The sequence below is a fragment of the Heptranchias perlo genome, chromosome 2, assembly GCF_035084215.1.
Source record: "Heptranchias perlo isolate sHepPer1 chromosome 2, sHepPer1.hap1, whole genome shotgun sequence".
Lineage (NCBI taxonomy): Eukaryota > Metazoa > Chordata > Chondrichthyes > Hexanchiformes > Hexanchidae > Heptranchias > Heptranchias perlo.
This window is the reverse complement of record NC_090326.1, coordinates 24274241-24293100: the sequence shown is the minus strand read 5'-3', so window position 1 is coordinate 24293100 and position 18860 is coordinate 24274241. Positions and strand designations below refer to the sequence as shown.

Below are 18860 nucleotides of genomic sequence, written 5' to 3'. Positions count from 1 at the left end.
TTCATTCCGTTAAAATTTATTTTAACAGTAGCTTGACACTTTTGATGACTTAACACCAATGAAATATGGTGGGGAGGGGAGGAAACTAAAAATAAATACTTTGCATTTCAAATACAGCGCTTTCCAATCTACACAGGCTTTCCCATTAGGAAGTTATTTACCATCAACTATAAGATTCCGATACACTAGCAGTTGACAATGGGAGGATATTCAATTTTCAACCCTGTGAAGCAATTTAACTAATGAAATTTGTATCTATTCATAGTAGGTCATACTTACGTTTCAAGCCTCCTTAAGCTAGGTGGTGCTATGCTCCACAGCACCACCCACTCCAAAAACCTAAATTACTCCCTGAAGTAGCCATCTGCCTATTGTCACTGCCCCAGCACCTTGGAGGCCCATCTCCACTCCACCCGTCTTCTACCCAGGCACTGCTTCCTGTTTGCCCCCTCCCACCCACATAACACAGCATGGATTTACAGTCTGTGGGTTGTAAGGTCCATTTTAGAGATAGGGAAACAACTCCTATAGGATTTCCAATGTGAAAATGTCAAGTTAGTTGTCACCATTCCCCATCACGACTCCAGGTGCTGCTTTAATAGGATTTCCCATTTCAAACAGCATTGAGGAATCATGGGTGTCCTATCATGCCAGGAGATGGAACTGTAGAGCCTCCATGTTCCCCAGCACAGCTGCGGTTCAGTGGTAGCACATTTGCCTTTGGGTCAGAAGGTTGTGTGTTCATGTCCCAATCCAGAGACTTCAGCCCGTAATCCAGGCTGACACTTCAATGCAGCTTTGAGGGAGTGCACTATTTCGAAGAAGAGCTTAGGAATTCTCCCCGATGTCCTAGCCAATATTTATACCTCAACCAACACTACTAAAAATCATCTATCATTATCACATTGCTGTTTGTGGGACTTGCTGTGCGCAAATTGATGGTGCGTTTCCAACATTACAACAGTGACTACACTTCAAAAGTACTTCATTACCTGTAAAGTGCTTAGGGACGTTCTGAGGTTGTAAACGGTGCTATAGAAATGCAAGTTCTTTTCTTTTCAGTTTAAATTCAGGTTAATTTATTTTTCTAAACTTACTTTAAACTTTTTGTTTAAGATTTTTGTGCTTTCATATTTAATCCGTATTAATATTTCCTACCCAGCCTCCTCCAAAAAATATTAAACTTTGCCCTCAGCCTGACTCCCCACCATGGCTGTTTCCCACCTGCCTCGGCCACCTCAAAAACATTTCAACTTCTAGCCTCTGGTCCTGCTCCCCACTATGCCCGACTTACAAAAACATCTGCTGCTACGCTACCCTTCATTGCAGGCTTGTCAAGTGCCAGTAAAAATACATTTTAGAAAAATCAACCGACAATCAGCAATGCCACAAGCAATTTATTAGCTCTCTGCTTAAAAATTGCGTTGATTGATGAAATTGATGAGGTAACAGAGGGTCAATAAGGGCAATGTGATTGATGTGGTGTATATGGACTTCCAAAAGGCATTTGAAGTGACACACAATAGGCTTGTCATCAAAGTTGAAGTTCCTGGAATAAAAGGGGCAGTGGCAGCATGGATACAAAATTGGCTAAGTGATAGGCGTAGTGGTGAACGGTTGTTTTTCAGACTAGAGGGAGGTATATAGTGGTGTTCCCCAGGGGTCGGTACTAGGACCACTGCTTTTCTTGATATATATTAATGACTTGGATGTACAGGACATACACAGGCTGGTGGAATGGGCGGACACATGGCAGATGAAATTTAACGCAGAAAAGTGCGAAGTGATACATTTTGGTAGAAAGAACGAAGAGAGGCAATATAAACTAGAGGGCACAATTCTAAAAGGGGTTCAAGAACAGAGATCTGGGGGTATATGTGCACAAATCATTGAAGGCGGCAGGACAGGTTGAGAAAGTGGTTAAAAAGCATTCGGGATCCTGGGCTTCATAAATAGAGGCAGAGTACAAAAGCAAGGAAGTCACTATGTACCTTTAGAAAACACTGGTTTGACAACAACTAGAGTACTGTGTCCAATTCTGGGCACCGCACTTTAGGAAGGATGTGAAGGCCTTATAGAGAGTGCAGAAGAGGTTTACTAGAATGATTCCAGGAATGAGGGACTTCAGTTACGTGGATCAACTGGAGAAGCTGGGGTTGTTCGCCTTAGAACAGAGAAGGTTGAGAGGAGATTTGATAGAGGTATTCAAAATCATGAGGAGTCTAGACAGTAGATAGAGAGAAACTGATCCTATTGGTAGAAGGGTCAAGAACCTGAGGACATAGATTTAAGGTGATTGGTAAAAGAACCAAAAACGACATGAGAAACTTTTTTTTATATATATATATATATAAACAAAGCGAGTAGTTATGATCTGGAATGCACTGTCCAAGGGGGTGATGGAGGCAGATTCAATCATGGCTTTCAAAAGGGAATTGGATAAGTACTTAAAGGAAAAAAATGTGCAGGGCTACAGGGAAAGGGCGGGGGAGTGAGACTAGCTGGATTGATCTTGCAGAGAGCCAGCACGGACTGGAGGGGCCGAAAATGTCAGTTTTGTGTCCTTATGTTCTTGTGTGCATCAAGCTGCATGATGTCACCGCTGGGGAACTGTATTTTCCCATTTTGTCACCCAATAGCAGCATAAAGTTCTTGCATTTTTCCTTATAGAATCATGGAATGGTTACAGTGCTGAATGGTTACAGCACATTAACCATTCTATGATTCTATAACACATTTTCTGCTACTCCTCCCCTCCCCAAAAGCTCCCCCACTAAATTTGGTACAGTAATCACAAAAAGAAAAATTAAATATTCAATACATAGAATATTCCAGGACAAGTTACTGGAAAAATTTGTTTGTGGCGAGGACTCTAGGACCGCCTTTCCCAGTTTAGGGAATTATCACACCCTGGTCCCATTGTTAAAAATATTACTAAACAAGGTTACTCTATTCAGGGTTCGCATTTTCTGGTACAATTTCATTCTACTCAAAAACATAACAGTCATAACGAGAAATTTTAATTTATCAGCTTGTATCGATTGACATGAATTTTTAAATGTCTGATTTGCTGTGTTGCTCCATTCTTACCGTTCCTCCGACTATCCTTCCTAGAGGATACCACGCTCTTTCATCAAACCAGTTTAGAAAATCATAGAACCCATGGGATGCAAGATAATGCGTGGAACGGTAGTTAAACCTGTAAAACACAAGAAAGCTTACATTTATTAAACAATTAATTTTTAACAACTAAATGATGAGCTAACAATTCTCCCACATGGTGACTTAAGATCACAGTCTTGAAATGTATAATAACGCATAATAAGTGGGAGAGCAAGGGCAGGTGCAACTGCTAATTCTGCAAGCACTTGAGAGCTGACAACTGCATGATACCTTCACCAATGAGATTACAACACACAAACCTCTATCTATACCTGCCACAGACCATATTCCAAATGTGATTCAACCTTCAAATGTTAGTATTGGGCGAGTACAAGACAGCAATGAAATAAAACGTCAGTTTTGTGTCCTTATGTTCTTGTGTGCATCAAGCTGCATGATGTCACTGCTGGTGAACTGTATTTTCCCATTTTGTCACCCAGTAGCAGCATAAAGCACTTGCATTTTTCCTCATGCCTGTGAAATGCCTTGGGGCATTTTTCTACATTAAAAGGTGCTATACAAAGGCACGCTGTTGTATATCGAGATCACTCATCCCTGCCCCTGCCCCCACCCACTCCAGAATGTACAAATGAAAATGATCAGAAAGCTCCAAGTCGCACTGGGTCAGAAAGACATGATTTTGCAATGTGGAGGCCCAACTACAAAGCCTGAGAGAGATCAAATAGCTTTTTTTCTTCATTTGTTCCATCTCCACATACAAGTGAATTATACCAAAACACAAATTAGAGATGAGAACTTGATGACCTAAATTCGATAAACCAGGATATATTTCACATAATGTGAAACCAGGGAGACTTGAATGACCCATGTAAATAAACTTTTGCTCTATCAATACAGAGGGTTTAATTAATTTTCTATATTTTGATAACAGCTTGTTTTTCCAGCATCTGGTACAGTTACTATGTTACCATGTTCCTTGCATGCTGTGGAGTCTCTGGAGATTGAGTGGCTCAGGCAGCGAGCCTGTCAGAAGGAGCCCAGGCTGTTGCAAGGATAAACTACCCCAATTGCATTGGTCCTTATATGCTGCCAAATGCGGATGGGGGAGGGGAGCATCCGTACCGGGATTTAAAAAGGTAACTAAATGTGGAGTTTCTCCCCCCCAATATGATTCTTCAAGGAACATTTTCCAACATTTCAGGTTGGAATTCTCATTGGCACAGAGTACAGCATACTTCCTACGGGTATATTCTTCCACTTATGGCAATATCGAGTTTGATCCCACCATCTTCAGTTAACTCAAAGGTCAGTGGTTTTGCCTATTGATGACATAAAACTAATGCCCTCACAGAGTCATCACTAGAGCCTGTTTCCAAAAGTCATTCTGTAGCAACTCTCATGCATTCAGATTTCAGTGGCTAAGGGTATAGTTTCAAAACTATCCCTTATGTAGGTCTTTAGTTGATGTCTATGCATGCTTTTGTTTCCTCCTCGACTTTTCCCCAATATCCTCCTCACTGACTTGCCAAGCTCCACCCAACACAGACTCTAACTTACCAAAAACTCCAGAAGTCGCATCCTATCCCACACTAAGCCCTGCTTGCCATCACCCTTCTCCTAAACGACCTCCACTTCTCGACTACAAATCCCTCCATGGTCTTGCCCCACCATACGTCTGCAGCCTCCTTCAGCCCTGCAGACCTGACTGGTTTCTTGTACATTTTCCCTCCTGCCGCTCATTTGGTGGCAGAGTTTTTAAGTCATCTGTGCCCTATTCGCAAACTCCCTCCCTAAACCTTTTCATCTAGCTACTTCCCTCCAAACCTTTAAAAACCTTATAGCCTCTCTTCGACTGTGCGTTCTGTTACCTCTCCTAACTTCTATTATTGCTTAGTGTCTGTGCCTCCCATGAAAAAGTGTCTTGAGACACAGCTAGAAGTGCTTTATAAATACAAGTTGTTGATTGCAGAGGAGAGGATTGATACTCGATAGGAATCTTGCACAAACTCCACATCAGGACCCAACTTGGTCATGACTGAAACCTCAATTGGTAAAAAACCTCTGTAGTGGGACGATAGCTGCACAGAGGTCAACATTTCTATCATCTTTACCAGAGTGGCTCTATCGTCCTTGCACCTTAATAGTTTTGTAACTATAGCTGGAAAACTCCACACATCATTCCTTTTCCGTAACCTTTTTTTTTTATTCGTTCATGGGATGTGGACTTCGCTGGCAAGGCCAACATTTATTGCCCATCCCTAATTGCCCTTGAGAAGGTGGTGGTGAGCCACCTTCTTGAATCACAGTTCGTGTGGTGAAGGTTCTCCCACAATGCTGTTAGGAAGGGAGTTCCAGGATTTTGACCCAGCGACGATGAAGGAACGGCGATATATTTCCAAGTCGGGATGGTGTGTGACTTGGAGGGGAACGTGCAGGTGGTGTTTTTCCCATGTGCCTGCTGCCCTTGTCCTTCTAGGTGGTCGAGGTCACGGGTTTGGGAGGTGCTGTCAAAAAAGCCTTGGCGAGTTGCTGCAGTGCATCCTGTGGGGTACACACTGCAGCCAGTGTGCCAGTGAAGGGAGTGAATGTTTAAGATGGTGGATGGGGTGCCAATCAAGCGGGCTGCTTTGTCCTGGATGGTGTAGAGCTTCGAGTGTTGTTGGAACTGCACTCATCCAGGTAAGTGGAGTGTATTCATCACACTCCTGACTTGTGCCTTGTAGATGGCGAAAAGGCTTTGGGGAGTCAGGAGGTGAGTCACTCGCTGCAGAATACCCAGCCTCTGACCTGCTCTTGTAGCCACGGTATTTATATGGCTGGTCCAGTTAAGTTTCTGGTCAATGGTGACCCCCAGGATGTTGATGGTGGGGGATTCGGTGATGGTAATGCCGTCGAATGTCAAGGGGAGGTGGTTAGACACTCTCTTTGAGCAAACGCAGAACGTGGCACGCCCGGTGCCATCTGCTTGCCGAGGGCAGTCTCTACCTACTACTTCTACAGAAATGGAGATTCAGGCATATCTTGAGAACAGGAATTTGAGGTAGACAATTTTTGCATGGAGGATTATCTTCCTGCAAATTAGGCAGTTCTGACCACCATCTGGTTAAGTTGGAACCGGCTTCACACAACTGGAAACCATTCAACATCAGTAGACACCAGGATATGTCAACCAGAGAGCAGTTATTCAATACTGATCTTAACGTCAAGTGCCATCAGACTGGAGAATAGCCTCATGAGACTGGCCCTGCCTGACCAGTACTGAGAATGCAAAAGAAACATGTCCTAGCTACAGTTGCAGAGTTGACGTCACTGGATCAAATGCTCAAAGAAAACCAACAAACTTACAAAAACTCTTACAGAATATCAGCAAAAACAACTAATTAAACCACTCTATTTTGAAGTTTAAAATACTGACTGAAAGGACCGACAAAAAGGAAACTTTTATCCACGTGCAGAAACAACTGGCATGCTACCAAAGACGAAAGGAATTACTAAAATTAAGACTTTTACAGAAAAGGATGAACAGTACCTCAATTAGATGCCACAAAGCCATTAAAGAGATAGGCCAGAGTTTTCAGCTTCTGTGCTCAGCAGCCCATGATTTTCCATCCACTCACTCACCATCTCCCACCCCCGCTGTTCCCCTAGTATAGTTCCCACTTTTGCTTCCCCAAGTTTGAGGGCTGCAATTTCGAGCAAATCTACAACTAGTCAAGTCATTTATCACAAAATCTGCATATTAGGCACAGATTGAGTCCCTCTCCTCAATAAAATTCTTCTTTAATTCCAGGTTTTATCATGGACAACTCACAGCTCCTTTTCTCCATGACAAAATACTTTCCAATGTCGGCTCCTCTCAGCTCTAACACCAAATGCAAAGAACACTCTAAAATGGAGTCCATCCATAAAGTTGCCTCTACTGCCACCTGCTATTCCTCTTCCGCCTCCCCTTCATTACCAGCCATCTCCCAATCCCATCACTTTCTCATCCACCCCCCATCTAAAAGCTAATCTTAACAAGTATCACATTGTGCTTCCTCGACCCTCCTCCACCCAACTCCATTACCTTTCCTGGTACCCATGCTTACCAATATTGTTAATGGCTCCATTGCTCGGGCACCTTCCCTCTGCTTTTCAAAACTGCCCTTCACTCTTCTTCTGTCTCTAATTATGGCCCAATCGCTAACCTCCCTTTCCTCTCCAAGATCCTTGAATGCGTTATCACCTCCTAGTTCTGTGCTCAACTCTCCCAAGAATCCTAATTCAGTTCTTTCCAGTCTAGCTTTTTAAAAAAATTCATTCATGAGATGTGGGCGTCGCTGGCAATGCCAGCATTTATTGCCCATCTCTAATTGCCCTCGAGTAGGTATTGGTGTGCCGCCTTCTTGAACCACTGCAGTCGGTGTGGTGAAGGTTCTCCCACAATGCTGTTAGGTAGGGAGCTCCAGGATTTTGACCTGGCGACGATGAAGGAACGGCGATATATTTCCAAGTCGGGATGGTGTGTGACTTGGGGGGGGGGGGGGGGGGAACGTGCAGGTGGTGTTGTTCCCATGTGCCTGCTGCCCTTGCCCTTCTAGGTGGTAGAGGTCGCGGGTTTAGGAAGTGCTGCCGAAGAAGCCTTGGCTAGTTACTGCAGTGCATCCTGTGGATGGTACACACTGCAGCCACAGTGCGCCGGCGGTGAAGGGAGTGACTGTTTAGGGTGGTGGATGGGGTGCCAATCAAGCAGGCTGCTCTGTCCTGGATGGTGTCGAGCTTCTTGAGTGTTGTTGGAACTGCACTCCCAGGCAAGTGGAGAGTATTCCATCACACTCCTGACTTGTGCCTTGTAGATGGTGGAAAGGCTTTGGGGAGTCAGGAGGTGAGTCACTCGCCGCAGAATACCCAGCCTCTGACCTGCTCTTGTAGCCACATTATTTATGTGGCTGGTCCAGTTAAGTTTCTGGTCAATGGTGACCCCCAGGATGTTGATGGTGGGGGATTTGGCGATGGCAATGCCACTGAATATCAAGGGGAGGTGGTTAGACTCTCTCTTGTTGGAGATGGTCATTGCCTGGAACTTGTCTGCCGTGAATGTTACTTATCAGCCCAAGCCTGGATGTTGTCCAGGTCTTGCAGCATGCAGGCATGGACTGCTTCATTATCTGAGGGGTTGCAAATGGAACTGAACACTGTGCAATCCTCAGCGAACATCCCCATTTCTGACCTTATGATGGAGGGAAGGTCATTGATGAAGCAGCTGAAGATGGTTGGGCCTAGGACACTGCCCTGAGGAACTCCTGCAGCAATGTCCTGGGACTGAGATGATTGGCCTCCAACAACCACTACCATCTTCCTTTGTGCTGGGTATGACTCCAGCCACTGGAGCATTTTCCCTCTGATTCCCATTGACTTCAATTTTACTAGGGCTCCTTGGTGCCACACTCGGTCAAATGCTGCCTTGACGTCCAGTGCTGTCACTCTCACCTCACCTCTGGAATTCAGCTCTTTTATCCATGTTTGGACCAAGGTTGTAATAAGGTCTGGAGCCGAGTGGTCCTGGCAGAACCCAAACTGAGCATTGGTGAGCAAGTGCTGCTTGATAGCACTGTCGATGACACCTTCCATCACTTTGCTGCTGATGATTGATTGTAGACTGATGGTGCGGTAACTGGCCGGATTGGATTTGTCCTGCTTTTTGTGGACAGGACATACCTGGGCAATTTTCCACACTGTCGTGTAGATGCCAGTGTTGTAGCTGTACTGGAACAGCTTGGCTCGAGGCGTGGCTAGTTCTGGAGCACAAGTCTTCAGCACTACAGCCGTGATGTTGTCGGAGCCCATAGTGCTGAGAGCAGTGCAGAAAGGCTAAGTGCCCAGCCGAACTGACTGTAGCTCGTTATCCCTCATTGCCTTTTCAGTCTCTCTCTGGCACTCGATGTGGCCAAACTAGCCTGCTCCATCTCCTTGCCTTTGTCGTCAGCTCTGCAGGACTAACCTTGCAAGGTGCCTCTCTAGCAATGGCTTCTCTTCCTGCCTCTGCAGTCACCTCTGGAATTCCCCAAGGATCTATCCGCCACTCCTCCTCTTCCTGATTTACATGCTGCCCCTCAGTGACATCATCTGTAGGCTGGGAGTCAACTTCAATATGTATGCTGATGACACCCGACTCGGCCTCTCTACCACTTCCCTTAACCCCATGACACTGTATGCTGTTAGGCTGCATGATATTAAGATATGGATGTGTCAAAAATTCCTCCTGCTAAAGATAAGGATGATGGATGCCATCGTTTGACCCCCACCGTAAGCTCCATTCCTTTACCATTGACTCCATCCCACTCCCTGGTCACTTTCTCAAGATAAATAGAGCCATGTAAAACTTTGGCTGAGCTTTAAACCCCACATGCTACCCCATCACCAAAACTGATTACCTCCACCGTCCCCACTTCTGTCACCTCTAGATTCTTATTTCCCAATGTCCTCTTTGCCAGTTTCACATCCTCCGTAAGTTCCAACATCAGCCTCCCATATCCTGTTCCATACCAAGTCCCGATCGCAGATGTATACCGGCGCCCATCCACCATTACAATGAGCTTAAAATCTTTGTCCTCATCTTCAAATCCCTACCTCTAATCTTCTCCCGCCTCATGTAACCTTCCACACCCATTGGTCCAACTCTGGCCTTCTGGGCATTTCCCCTCAGACGGTCCTTTGTCCCACCACTGGTAGTAGTCTTCAAGCTCTCTCCAGAGCCCCCCCTGTAATCACCTTCACTTCTCTCAATCTTCAAAAGCCTTCTTAAAACTCATCTTTTCACCTAGTTTTTGTCATCTCTCCACTGTCCCACAATACAATTAAGTACAATTGGTTCCACCATTTTAGGGTGCATTAAATAGAGTTAACTGATAGAACTTTTGCACTACAGCTTATTTTAACAATGATTCTGCTGACATCTCTTGAAACAAGGTGTTTAAAAATGTACATTAATTTCACAAAACACTTCAAAGTTTCTACAATGCTAACCGTACACAGTATTTGAAGCACTTTTATTCTTTATTTTTGGCCTAAGGCTTCCAACAATAAAAAGGCCAATGAAATGCTTATCTTTAACATTTTTCATCAAAAAGAGAGTGTTAAAATAAAAAAGCACCTTACTGTACAAAATGTACACCGGGAAACCCAAATGTTCATATGGTAGTCTCCAAAATGACAGTTCTAGCAATGTTTAGGTAGAGACCACGTCAATAAAGCTGGTTTTATAAAAGGCACTACTGCAAGAAAAAAAATCTTTAAACATGAATTCACCAGACTTGGCCAAACAATAACCACAGCTTTAGCATTCCTTTAATACTGCAGCCCCAACAAAATTTGGAAAGAGCTCCCAAAACTGAAATTTACAATGCACCAAGTTTCCATATTATAAAGAGGGAAAGAGAGTGACAGGGGAAGAGTGCACTCGTGAGAGAGTAGGCACAAAAGAGCGCAAAAGAGTGAAAGAAAGTGTGCATGTGAAAGAACACAAGGGAAGGAAAGAGCGCTTGCGAGGGACAGAGAGAAAGGGCACGAGAAATAGGAAGAATAGGGGGAAGAGAAAAGAAAGAGCGTCCACATGGAAAGGGGAAGAGAGAGAAAGGTAAGGAAGGAGGGGGAAGAGAGCAAACAAAAGCAGGCATTCAAAAGGCAGAACAAAGAGAAAAAAAAGTTAGAAAGGTACAAGAGGGAGCGAGAGGTGAGGGAAGAGAGATTCATTGCTGTAATCTATGTGACATCAAAATTGACCCCAAAAGGGGTCAGACGAAATGAATGGAGCTCCCTGGCTGCTGATTTCATGACTCCTACCATCAGACTTAATTTAAAACAACTCTAGTTATACAAACTACCTGTAAAAATTAAAAATTAAATCACTAAAGAGTGACAAATCGCCAGGACCAGATGGTTTCCATCCCAGGGTTTTAAAGGAAGTAGGTGAGCACATTGCAGATGCCCTAACTATAATCTTTCAAAGTTCTCTAGATTCAGGAACTGTCCCTCTAGATTGGAAAATTGCACACGTCACTCCGCTTTTTAAGAAAGGAGAGAGGGGGAAACCGGGGAATTATAGACCAGTTAGCCTAACATCTGTTGTGGGGAAAATGCTGGGGCCTATAATTAAGGATAGGGTGACTGAACACCGAGAATTTTCAGTTAATCAGAGAGAGCCAGCATGGATTTGTGAAAGGTAGATCGTGCCTGACAAACCTGACTGAATTTTTTGAAGAGGTGACTAAAGTAGTGGACAGGGGAATGCCAATGGATGTTATTTATATGGACTTCCAGAAGGCATTCGATAAGGTCCCACATAAGAGACTGTTAACTAAGATAGAAGCCCATGGAATCGAGGGAAAAGTATGGACTTGGTTAGGAAATTGGCTGAGCGAAAGGCGACAGAGAGTAGGGATAATGGGTAAGTACTCACATTGGCAGGATGTGACTAGTGGAGTCCCGCAGGGATCTGTCTTAGGGCCTCAATTATTCACAATATTTATTAATGACTTAGATGAAAGCATAGAAAGTCTCATATCTAAGTTTGCCGATGACACAAAGATTGGTTGTAAACAATTTTACAACACCAAGTTATAGTCCAACGATTTTTATTTGAAATCTACAAGCTTTCGGAGGCTTCCTCCTTCCTCAGGTAAATGTCACATTTACCTGAGGAAGGAGGAAGCCTCCGAAAGCTTGTAGATTTCAAATAAAAATCGTTGGACTATAACTTGGTGTTGTAAAATTGTTTACAATTGTCAACCCCAGTCCATCACTGGCATCTCCACATCACAAAGATTGGTGGCATTGTAAGCAGTGTAGATGAAAACATAAAATTACAAAGGGATATTGATAGATTAGGTGAATGGGCAAAACTGTGGCAAATGGAATTCAATGTAGACAAATGTGAGGTCATCCACTTTGGATCAAAAAAATGGATAGAACAGGGTACTTTCTAAATGGTATAAAGTTAAAAACAGTGGATGTCCAAAGGGACTTAGGGGTTCAGGTAAATAGATCACTGAAGTGTCATGAACAGGTGCAGAAAATAATCAATAAGGCTAATGGAATGCTGGCCTTTTTATCTAGAGGACTGGAGTACAAGGGGGCAGAAGTTATGCTGCAGCTATACAAAACCCTGGTTAGACCGCACCTGAAGTACTGTGAGCGGTTCTTGGAACCGCACCTTCGGAAGGACATACTGGCCTTGGAGGGAGAGCAGCGTAGGTTTACTAGAATGACACCCGGACTTCAAGGGTTAAGTTATGAGGAGAGATTACACAAATTGGGGTTGTATTCTCTAGAGTTTCGAAGGTTAAGGGGTGATCTGATCGAAGTTTATAAGATATTGAGGGGAACAGATAGGGTGGATAGAGAAAGAAACTATTTCCGCTGGTTGGGGATTCTAGGAGTGGGGGGCACAGTCTAAAAATTAGAGCCAGACCTTTCAGGAGTGAGATTAGAAAACATTTCTACACACAAAGGGTGGTAGAAGTTTGGAACACTCTTCCGCAAACGGCAATTGATACTAGCTCAATTGCTAAATTTAAATCTGAGATAGATAGTTTTTTGGCAACCAAAGGTATTAAAGGATATGGGCCAAAGGCAGGTATATGGAGCTAGATCACAGATCAGCCATGATCTTATCAAATGGCGTAGCAGGCACGAGGGGCTGAATGGCCTACTCCTGTTCCTGTTGGTGTCAAGTAATTGCCAGTCTCAATTCAGGGTTTAGATTACAATAAACCAATTCCTGAATCCTGAAAATCACTTACCCACCTATGAATCTCATCAGTTAGTGGGAAATCCTATGTTTTTCTTTAATTCGTTCACGGGATGGGGGCGTCGCTGGCAAGGCCAGCATTTATTGCCGATCCCTAATTGCCCTTAAGGTGGTGGTGAGCCGCCTTCTTGAAATCCTATGTCCAGCGTAATCGGACCTACAGTATTAAGGTCATAATCTTTAACCTTCTTGCAAAAATGTCACTATGTATTAAAGGTGTAAAGCTCCTGTATGGCCACTATCAGCACAAAATCTGACCAAAATAGGTTAGCTCTCTGAATCTACTCCAACAGCAAGTTGCCACAGGGCATTAATCTGATTTCAAAGTCCGGAAAGCATCATAAACTCTGTTATACATGCATATCGTTAGAGTTAATTCAATGCAGTCTGTTATCTGCAGGGTTTCTCATTGCCGATACAATACTGTACATCTAGTTCCTCAGATCTGTATATTCAAACTTCTTCATACATATACTAAATCAAATACAATATATAAAGTAAACAACACAAGAGCATAATGCAATTGTATCATAATCAAGCAATCTGCAGAAAAGAACAGAATGTCAATGCCATTTCCTACCTAGATATTGTGCCCAGTCATGGAAACTTGACTTTATATCTAAGCTACATTTATGCTGATGTTTCCCAATCTTCCATGCTCGAAGGGGACAACAATACGTTTTGATTCAGTAGTATCCCCTCGTACTTTCTAAAATCTGCGCATGCTCAGATAAGCCAATGCTGACATTTTAACTGTGCAGGTTAAGTTCTGGTGTTAAAAATGACAAGCTGAATTTGGAAACAGTTTGCTCCCAAACTTCAAACGCTGCATATTTACCGCTACATTACACAAAGCTTTGTTTAATTTGTATATGCGATGCCAATTACAGTGAACATACATAACCCATGACAATGCTGGAGAGAAGATTGCTTCTGTTTGTTATTTATAGGCAAATTGTAAATGCATTCTTTACATTCACATGTTACAAGCCATCAGGCTAACAGAAAGTACAGAGAAATTAAAGAGTATCACCATCAGTACGTCTACAAACATGAAATTGCAAAATAACATTTCTTTTTCTTTAAACTGGGTGCAAGTTCATCCCCTTTCCCAAACCAGTATCAAATAAGAACAATTGTAAACAATTTTACAACACCAAGTTATAGTCCAGCAATTTTATTTTAAATTCACAAGCTTTCGGAGGCTTCCTCCTTCGTCAGGTGAACGATGTGAAAATTGTGAATTTAAAATAAAATTGCTGGACTATAACTTGGTGTTGTAAAATTGTTTACAATTGTCAACCCCAGTCCATCACCGGCATCTCCAAATAAGAACAGGGAGTTCTCCCAATGCCCTGGCCAATATTCATCCCTCAGTCAACACGATCAGAACTGATTAACTAGTCATTAATTTTGTGTAAATTAGCTTCCACCTTCGGCTACAACAACATTATTTACCTTGCACAAATAATTAAATTAGCCTTGAAGCATTTTGGATTGTCCTAAGGATGTGAAAGGTGCCATATGAATGCAAGTGCATTGTTTCTTCAGTACTCGGTTGAAACAAATATATTTAAGGAAAAAACAGAGCTGCACAGAAAAAAGCATCAAGTCTAATTCTTCATAAAGGGTTTATTTTTCAAGTGGTATACACACGGTGATGTTATAGCAGGGTCAATTTCTCAACCCCAGGGCTACAAAACAAATGGTTTCTGGGCAGGTGGTGCAGGGAAAGCTGATTACATTAAATCCCTATCAATGATCGTAGCCATGTGTTCCAACACTTCCAGTGTTGCTATGGGCCCGAGGGGCAGTTTTGAATGACAGGTTTTCCCTACAGCAATCAGTTGCAGAGATTAACCCCACCTAATTTAAGGCGCGCCCCCACCCCCCACACACTCAGTTGTGCCATAAATGGCGGAGTGCCTGCCTGAAATGTGTAAACACATTTACCCTTGGTGCAATCAGTAGGCAGGCAGAAGTCCCAACCTGCTAAGGATCTATCACCATTGTGCAGAAATGAAATTTGGAGCTAGGCTGGTCAGACACAGGTTCCCTCACAACTCCCCACACAGAGTTCCTAATTTAGTTCTACTGTCAGGGAAGAGGCATCAGGTGAAGTTCATCTCTTTCTGCCCAGAAAGGGAAGGACAGACAGAAGGTTGGAACCCATAATTTCTCCCATGTGCCTCTTGGCAGATTATCTTAGAGGCATGGGAGGCAGATGCTTGGCAGTAAGACACCCTTCCGCTTGTTATAATAGTACAGACGTAAATATACACGTTCAATAAACTCAGTCTGACATCCTTTATTTATTCTTTTTATTTAAACAAGTGCCAAGTTTCTTCACGTGGGGAAATGATTTGAAGAAATTACTGAGCCCAACAGTGTGAGGGTGCTGAACCAAGATCCACAGGTGAACCTAGAACACTATTAGGTTAAATGAACAGTTAATTTTTGGTCTGCTCAGATAGTTTAATTTTTAAACTATTCATATTTATAATGATCCGATCATTATCTCATTGCTGTTTGTGGGACCTTGTTGTGCGCAAACTGACTGCCACGTTTCCCTACATTAAAACAGTGACACTTCATAAGTACTTCATTGCTTGTAAAGTGCTCTGGGACAACCTGAGGTTGAGAAGTGCACTATATAAAAGCAAGTTCCTTCTTTCTATAATGCTGCATTGTGAAGGAGCCCTGTAATGTCCTCCATTTCATCAGTAAGACGGAGTGAATACATTGGGGTGACATCAGCTAAGTAGATGCCCTTGGAGTACACCTGCTTCCTCACATGTCAGCATGTTTCAGATCTGTATAAGCCAACAATCAGCCATGTTAGCCAAGCTTTTGCTAAAACCTAGCTTTGTAACCATTTCATTGTTTTATGAAAAAAGGGGGCTGGTCCATGGCAACATTTGCTCTTTAAACTGCACCTGGCTGTATTCAAATCCCAAATGTTTCAGTACAAGTGATCTGAGTATGCAGGTCACTTTGGCTCAGTATTAAGTATAGTACGATGCAGCCTTTAATGCACTGAAACAAATAGTTGCATCTACAGACTTAAAATTAATTCATAGCAGCTGCCTTTTCTGAAGTTTACCAGCAGGGATGCTAGTTTTGTCATGAAAAAAAGCACACGTTAGGATATAAAAATAACATTAATAAGCATTGTTTTTAAAAAAATCGGTGACATGACACTGCAGTAGAAACAGTTACTGTTCGTACCTTTGACCAAACCTTCAGGATGCCACCTTATGTAAAAGCTATATAAATTAAAAATGAATAGCTGATCCTAAATCAGCCTCTGTAATGCCGCCTTCTGCATCCCTTCATACCGCAGCCTGCCCCATGCCTCCCTAACCACTGTCCATTCATTTGCCCTCTGTGGTCACCCGCTGCCCCCATTTCAACCACCTCACTGTGCCACAAGTTATTTCATTTTCAGTCACTCCACAAGAATTCCCAGTATGTAAACATGAAAAATAACGTCTAGACCATCTCAGTCAATAAGTATCAAATTTCAGTCAAAGCCATTTCAGCATTTTACAAACTCCAATATTATTCCTTGCTAGAAGTAATAAACTATTTACTATTTTTATAAAACTATATTCAAATCTCTGCAGTTTGCAGAAGATTCTGTTTAACAGGGACACTGGCTAGAATGAAAGACAATGGAATCATTCATCCTCTGCTTTAAAAAGCACAGCCTAACCCACAACTCTTGTATGCTAACGATGCAAGTATTTCATAATCAATGTATTACCAGCACTCAATTAGTGCCTAAAAGCTTTTACGGTTTGAAAGTACAAATCACTTGGGAACATGCAACATTAGCAAATATTATCAACCTATTTTCAGTTATAATATGGCACTACCATGGAGTATCATAAAAATTATTGGCAACTCTTAAAAATAGACTACTGCAAGTTCCAATCCAGAATATATTGCTTCAAGGAGGTGGGTACTTATGTCTGCAAGAACGCAGAAATAACTGGTGAAAAGCGGCAGCTGTCTGACCTCTGATCTGTCACAGGAATCAAAATAACGATACATCTGCCCTCCTGGGACAGGCATAACATGCTGGAACAAGCAACAGGTGGGGTGGAAGGGTGAGGTTACAGTAAACATATTTGCAAGATACATCTTAATCATTGAAAAAATAGCTAGGAATATTTTTGCAATGTCAAGTATACTTGTATAGTTCTGAATTGCATTGGGGTACAGTAGCATAGTGGTTATGTTACTGGACCAGTAATCCAGAGGGCTGGACTAATAATCCGGAGTTCAAATCCCGCCACGGCAGCTGGGAAATGTAAATTCAATTAATTAAATAAAATCTGGAATTAAAATACTAGTATCAGTAATAGTGGCCATGAAACTACCGGATTGTCATTAAAAACCCATCTGGTTCACTAATGTCCTCTAGGGAAGGAAACCTGCCGTCCTTACCCGGTCTGGCCGATATGTCACTCCAGACCCACAGCAATGTGGTTGATTCTTATTTGCCCTCTGAAATGGCCGAGCAAGCCACTCAGTTGTAAAATCTCGCTAAAAAAAGTCATAATAAAACCGGATGGACCAGCCGGCATCGGACCACTAGGCACCGGACACGACAAAGGCAAACCAAGCCCAGTCGACCCTGCAAAGTCCTTCATCGTTGCTGGGTCAAAATCCTGGAACTCCCTTCCTAACACCACTGTGGGAGAATCTTTTTTTATTCTTCATTCATGGGATGTGGGCGTCGCTAGCAAGGCCGGCATTTATTGCCCATCCCTAATTGCCCTTGAGAAGGTGGTGGTGAGCCGCAGCCTTGAACCGCTGCAGTCCGTGTGGTGAAGGTTCTCCCACAGTGCTGTTAGGAAGGGAGTTCCAGGATTTTGACCCAGCGACGAAGAAGGAACGGCGATATATTTCCAAGTCGGGATGGTGTATGACTTGGAGGGGTACGTGCAGGTGGTGTTGTTCCCATGTGCCTGCTGCTCGTCCTTCTAGGTGGTAGAGGTCGCGGGTTTGGGAGGTGCTGTCGAAGAAGCCTTGGCGAGTTGCTACAGTGCATCCTGTGGATGGTACACACTGTAGCCACTGTGTGCCGGTGGTGGATGGGGTGCCAATCAAGTGGGCTGCTTTGTCCTGGATGGTGTCGAGCTTCTTGAGTGTTGTTGGAGCTGCACTCATCCAGGCAAGTGGAGAGTATTCCATCACACTCCTGACTTGTGCCTTGTAGATGGTGAAAAGGCTTTGGGGAGTCAGGAGGTGAGTCACTTGCTGCAGAATACCCAGCCTCTGACCTGCTCCTGTAGCCACAGTATTTATATGGCTGGTCCAATTAAGTTTCTGGTCAATGGTGACTCCATGATGTTGATGGTGGGGGATTCGACGATGGTAATGCCGTTGAATGTCATGGGGATGTGGTTAGACACTCTCTTGTTGGAGATGGTCATTGCCTGGCACGAATGTTACTTGCAACTTATCAGCCCAAGCCTGGATGTTGTCCAGGTCTTGCTGCATGAGGGGTTGCGAATGGAACTGAACACTGTGCAATCATCAGCGAACATCCCCATTTCTGACCTTATGATGGAGGGAAGATCATTGATGAAGATGGCTGGGCATAGGACACTGCCTTAAGGATCTCCTGCAGTAATGTCCTGGGGCTGAGATGATTGGCCTCCAACAACCACTACCATCTTCCTTTGCGCTAGGTATGACTCCAGCCACTGGAGAGTTATCCACCTAATTCCCATTGATTTCAATTTTACTAGGGCTCCTTGGTGCTACACTCGGTCAAAGGCTGCCTTGATGTCAAGGGCAGTCACTCTCACCTCTGGAATTCAGCTCTTTTGTCCATGTTTGGACCAAGGCTGTAATGAGGTCTGGAGCAGAGTGGTCCTGGTGGAACCCAAACTGAGCATCGATCAGCAGGTTGTTGAATAAGTGCCGCTTGGTAGCA

The 18860-nt window shown here is 43.4% G+C and overlaps 1 protein-coding gene across 2 annotated transcripts in view; it reads right to left on the bottom strand.

The window, feature by feature from the left end:
- Window positions 1–18860, bottom strand: part of stt3b (STT3 oligosaccharyltransferase complex catalytic subunit B) — a 132984-nt gene that overhangs the window by 75569 nt on the left and 38555 nt on the right. For both annotated transcript variants that reach the window (XM_068001202.1, XM_068001210.1), the window contains exon 2: window positions 3091–3199. In XM_068001202.1, coding sequence (XP_067857303.1) covers window positions 3091–3199 — 109 coding nt within the window. The remainder of the gene's footprint in view (window positions 1–3090; window positions 3200–18860) is intronic.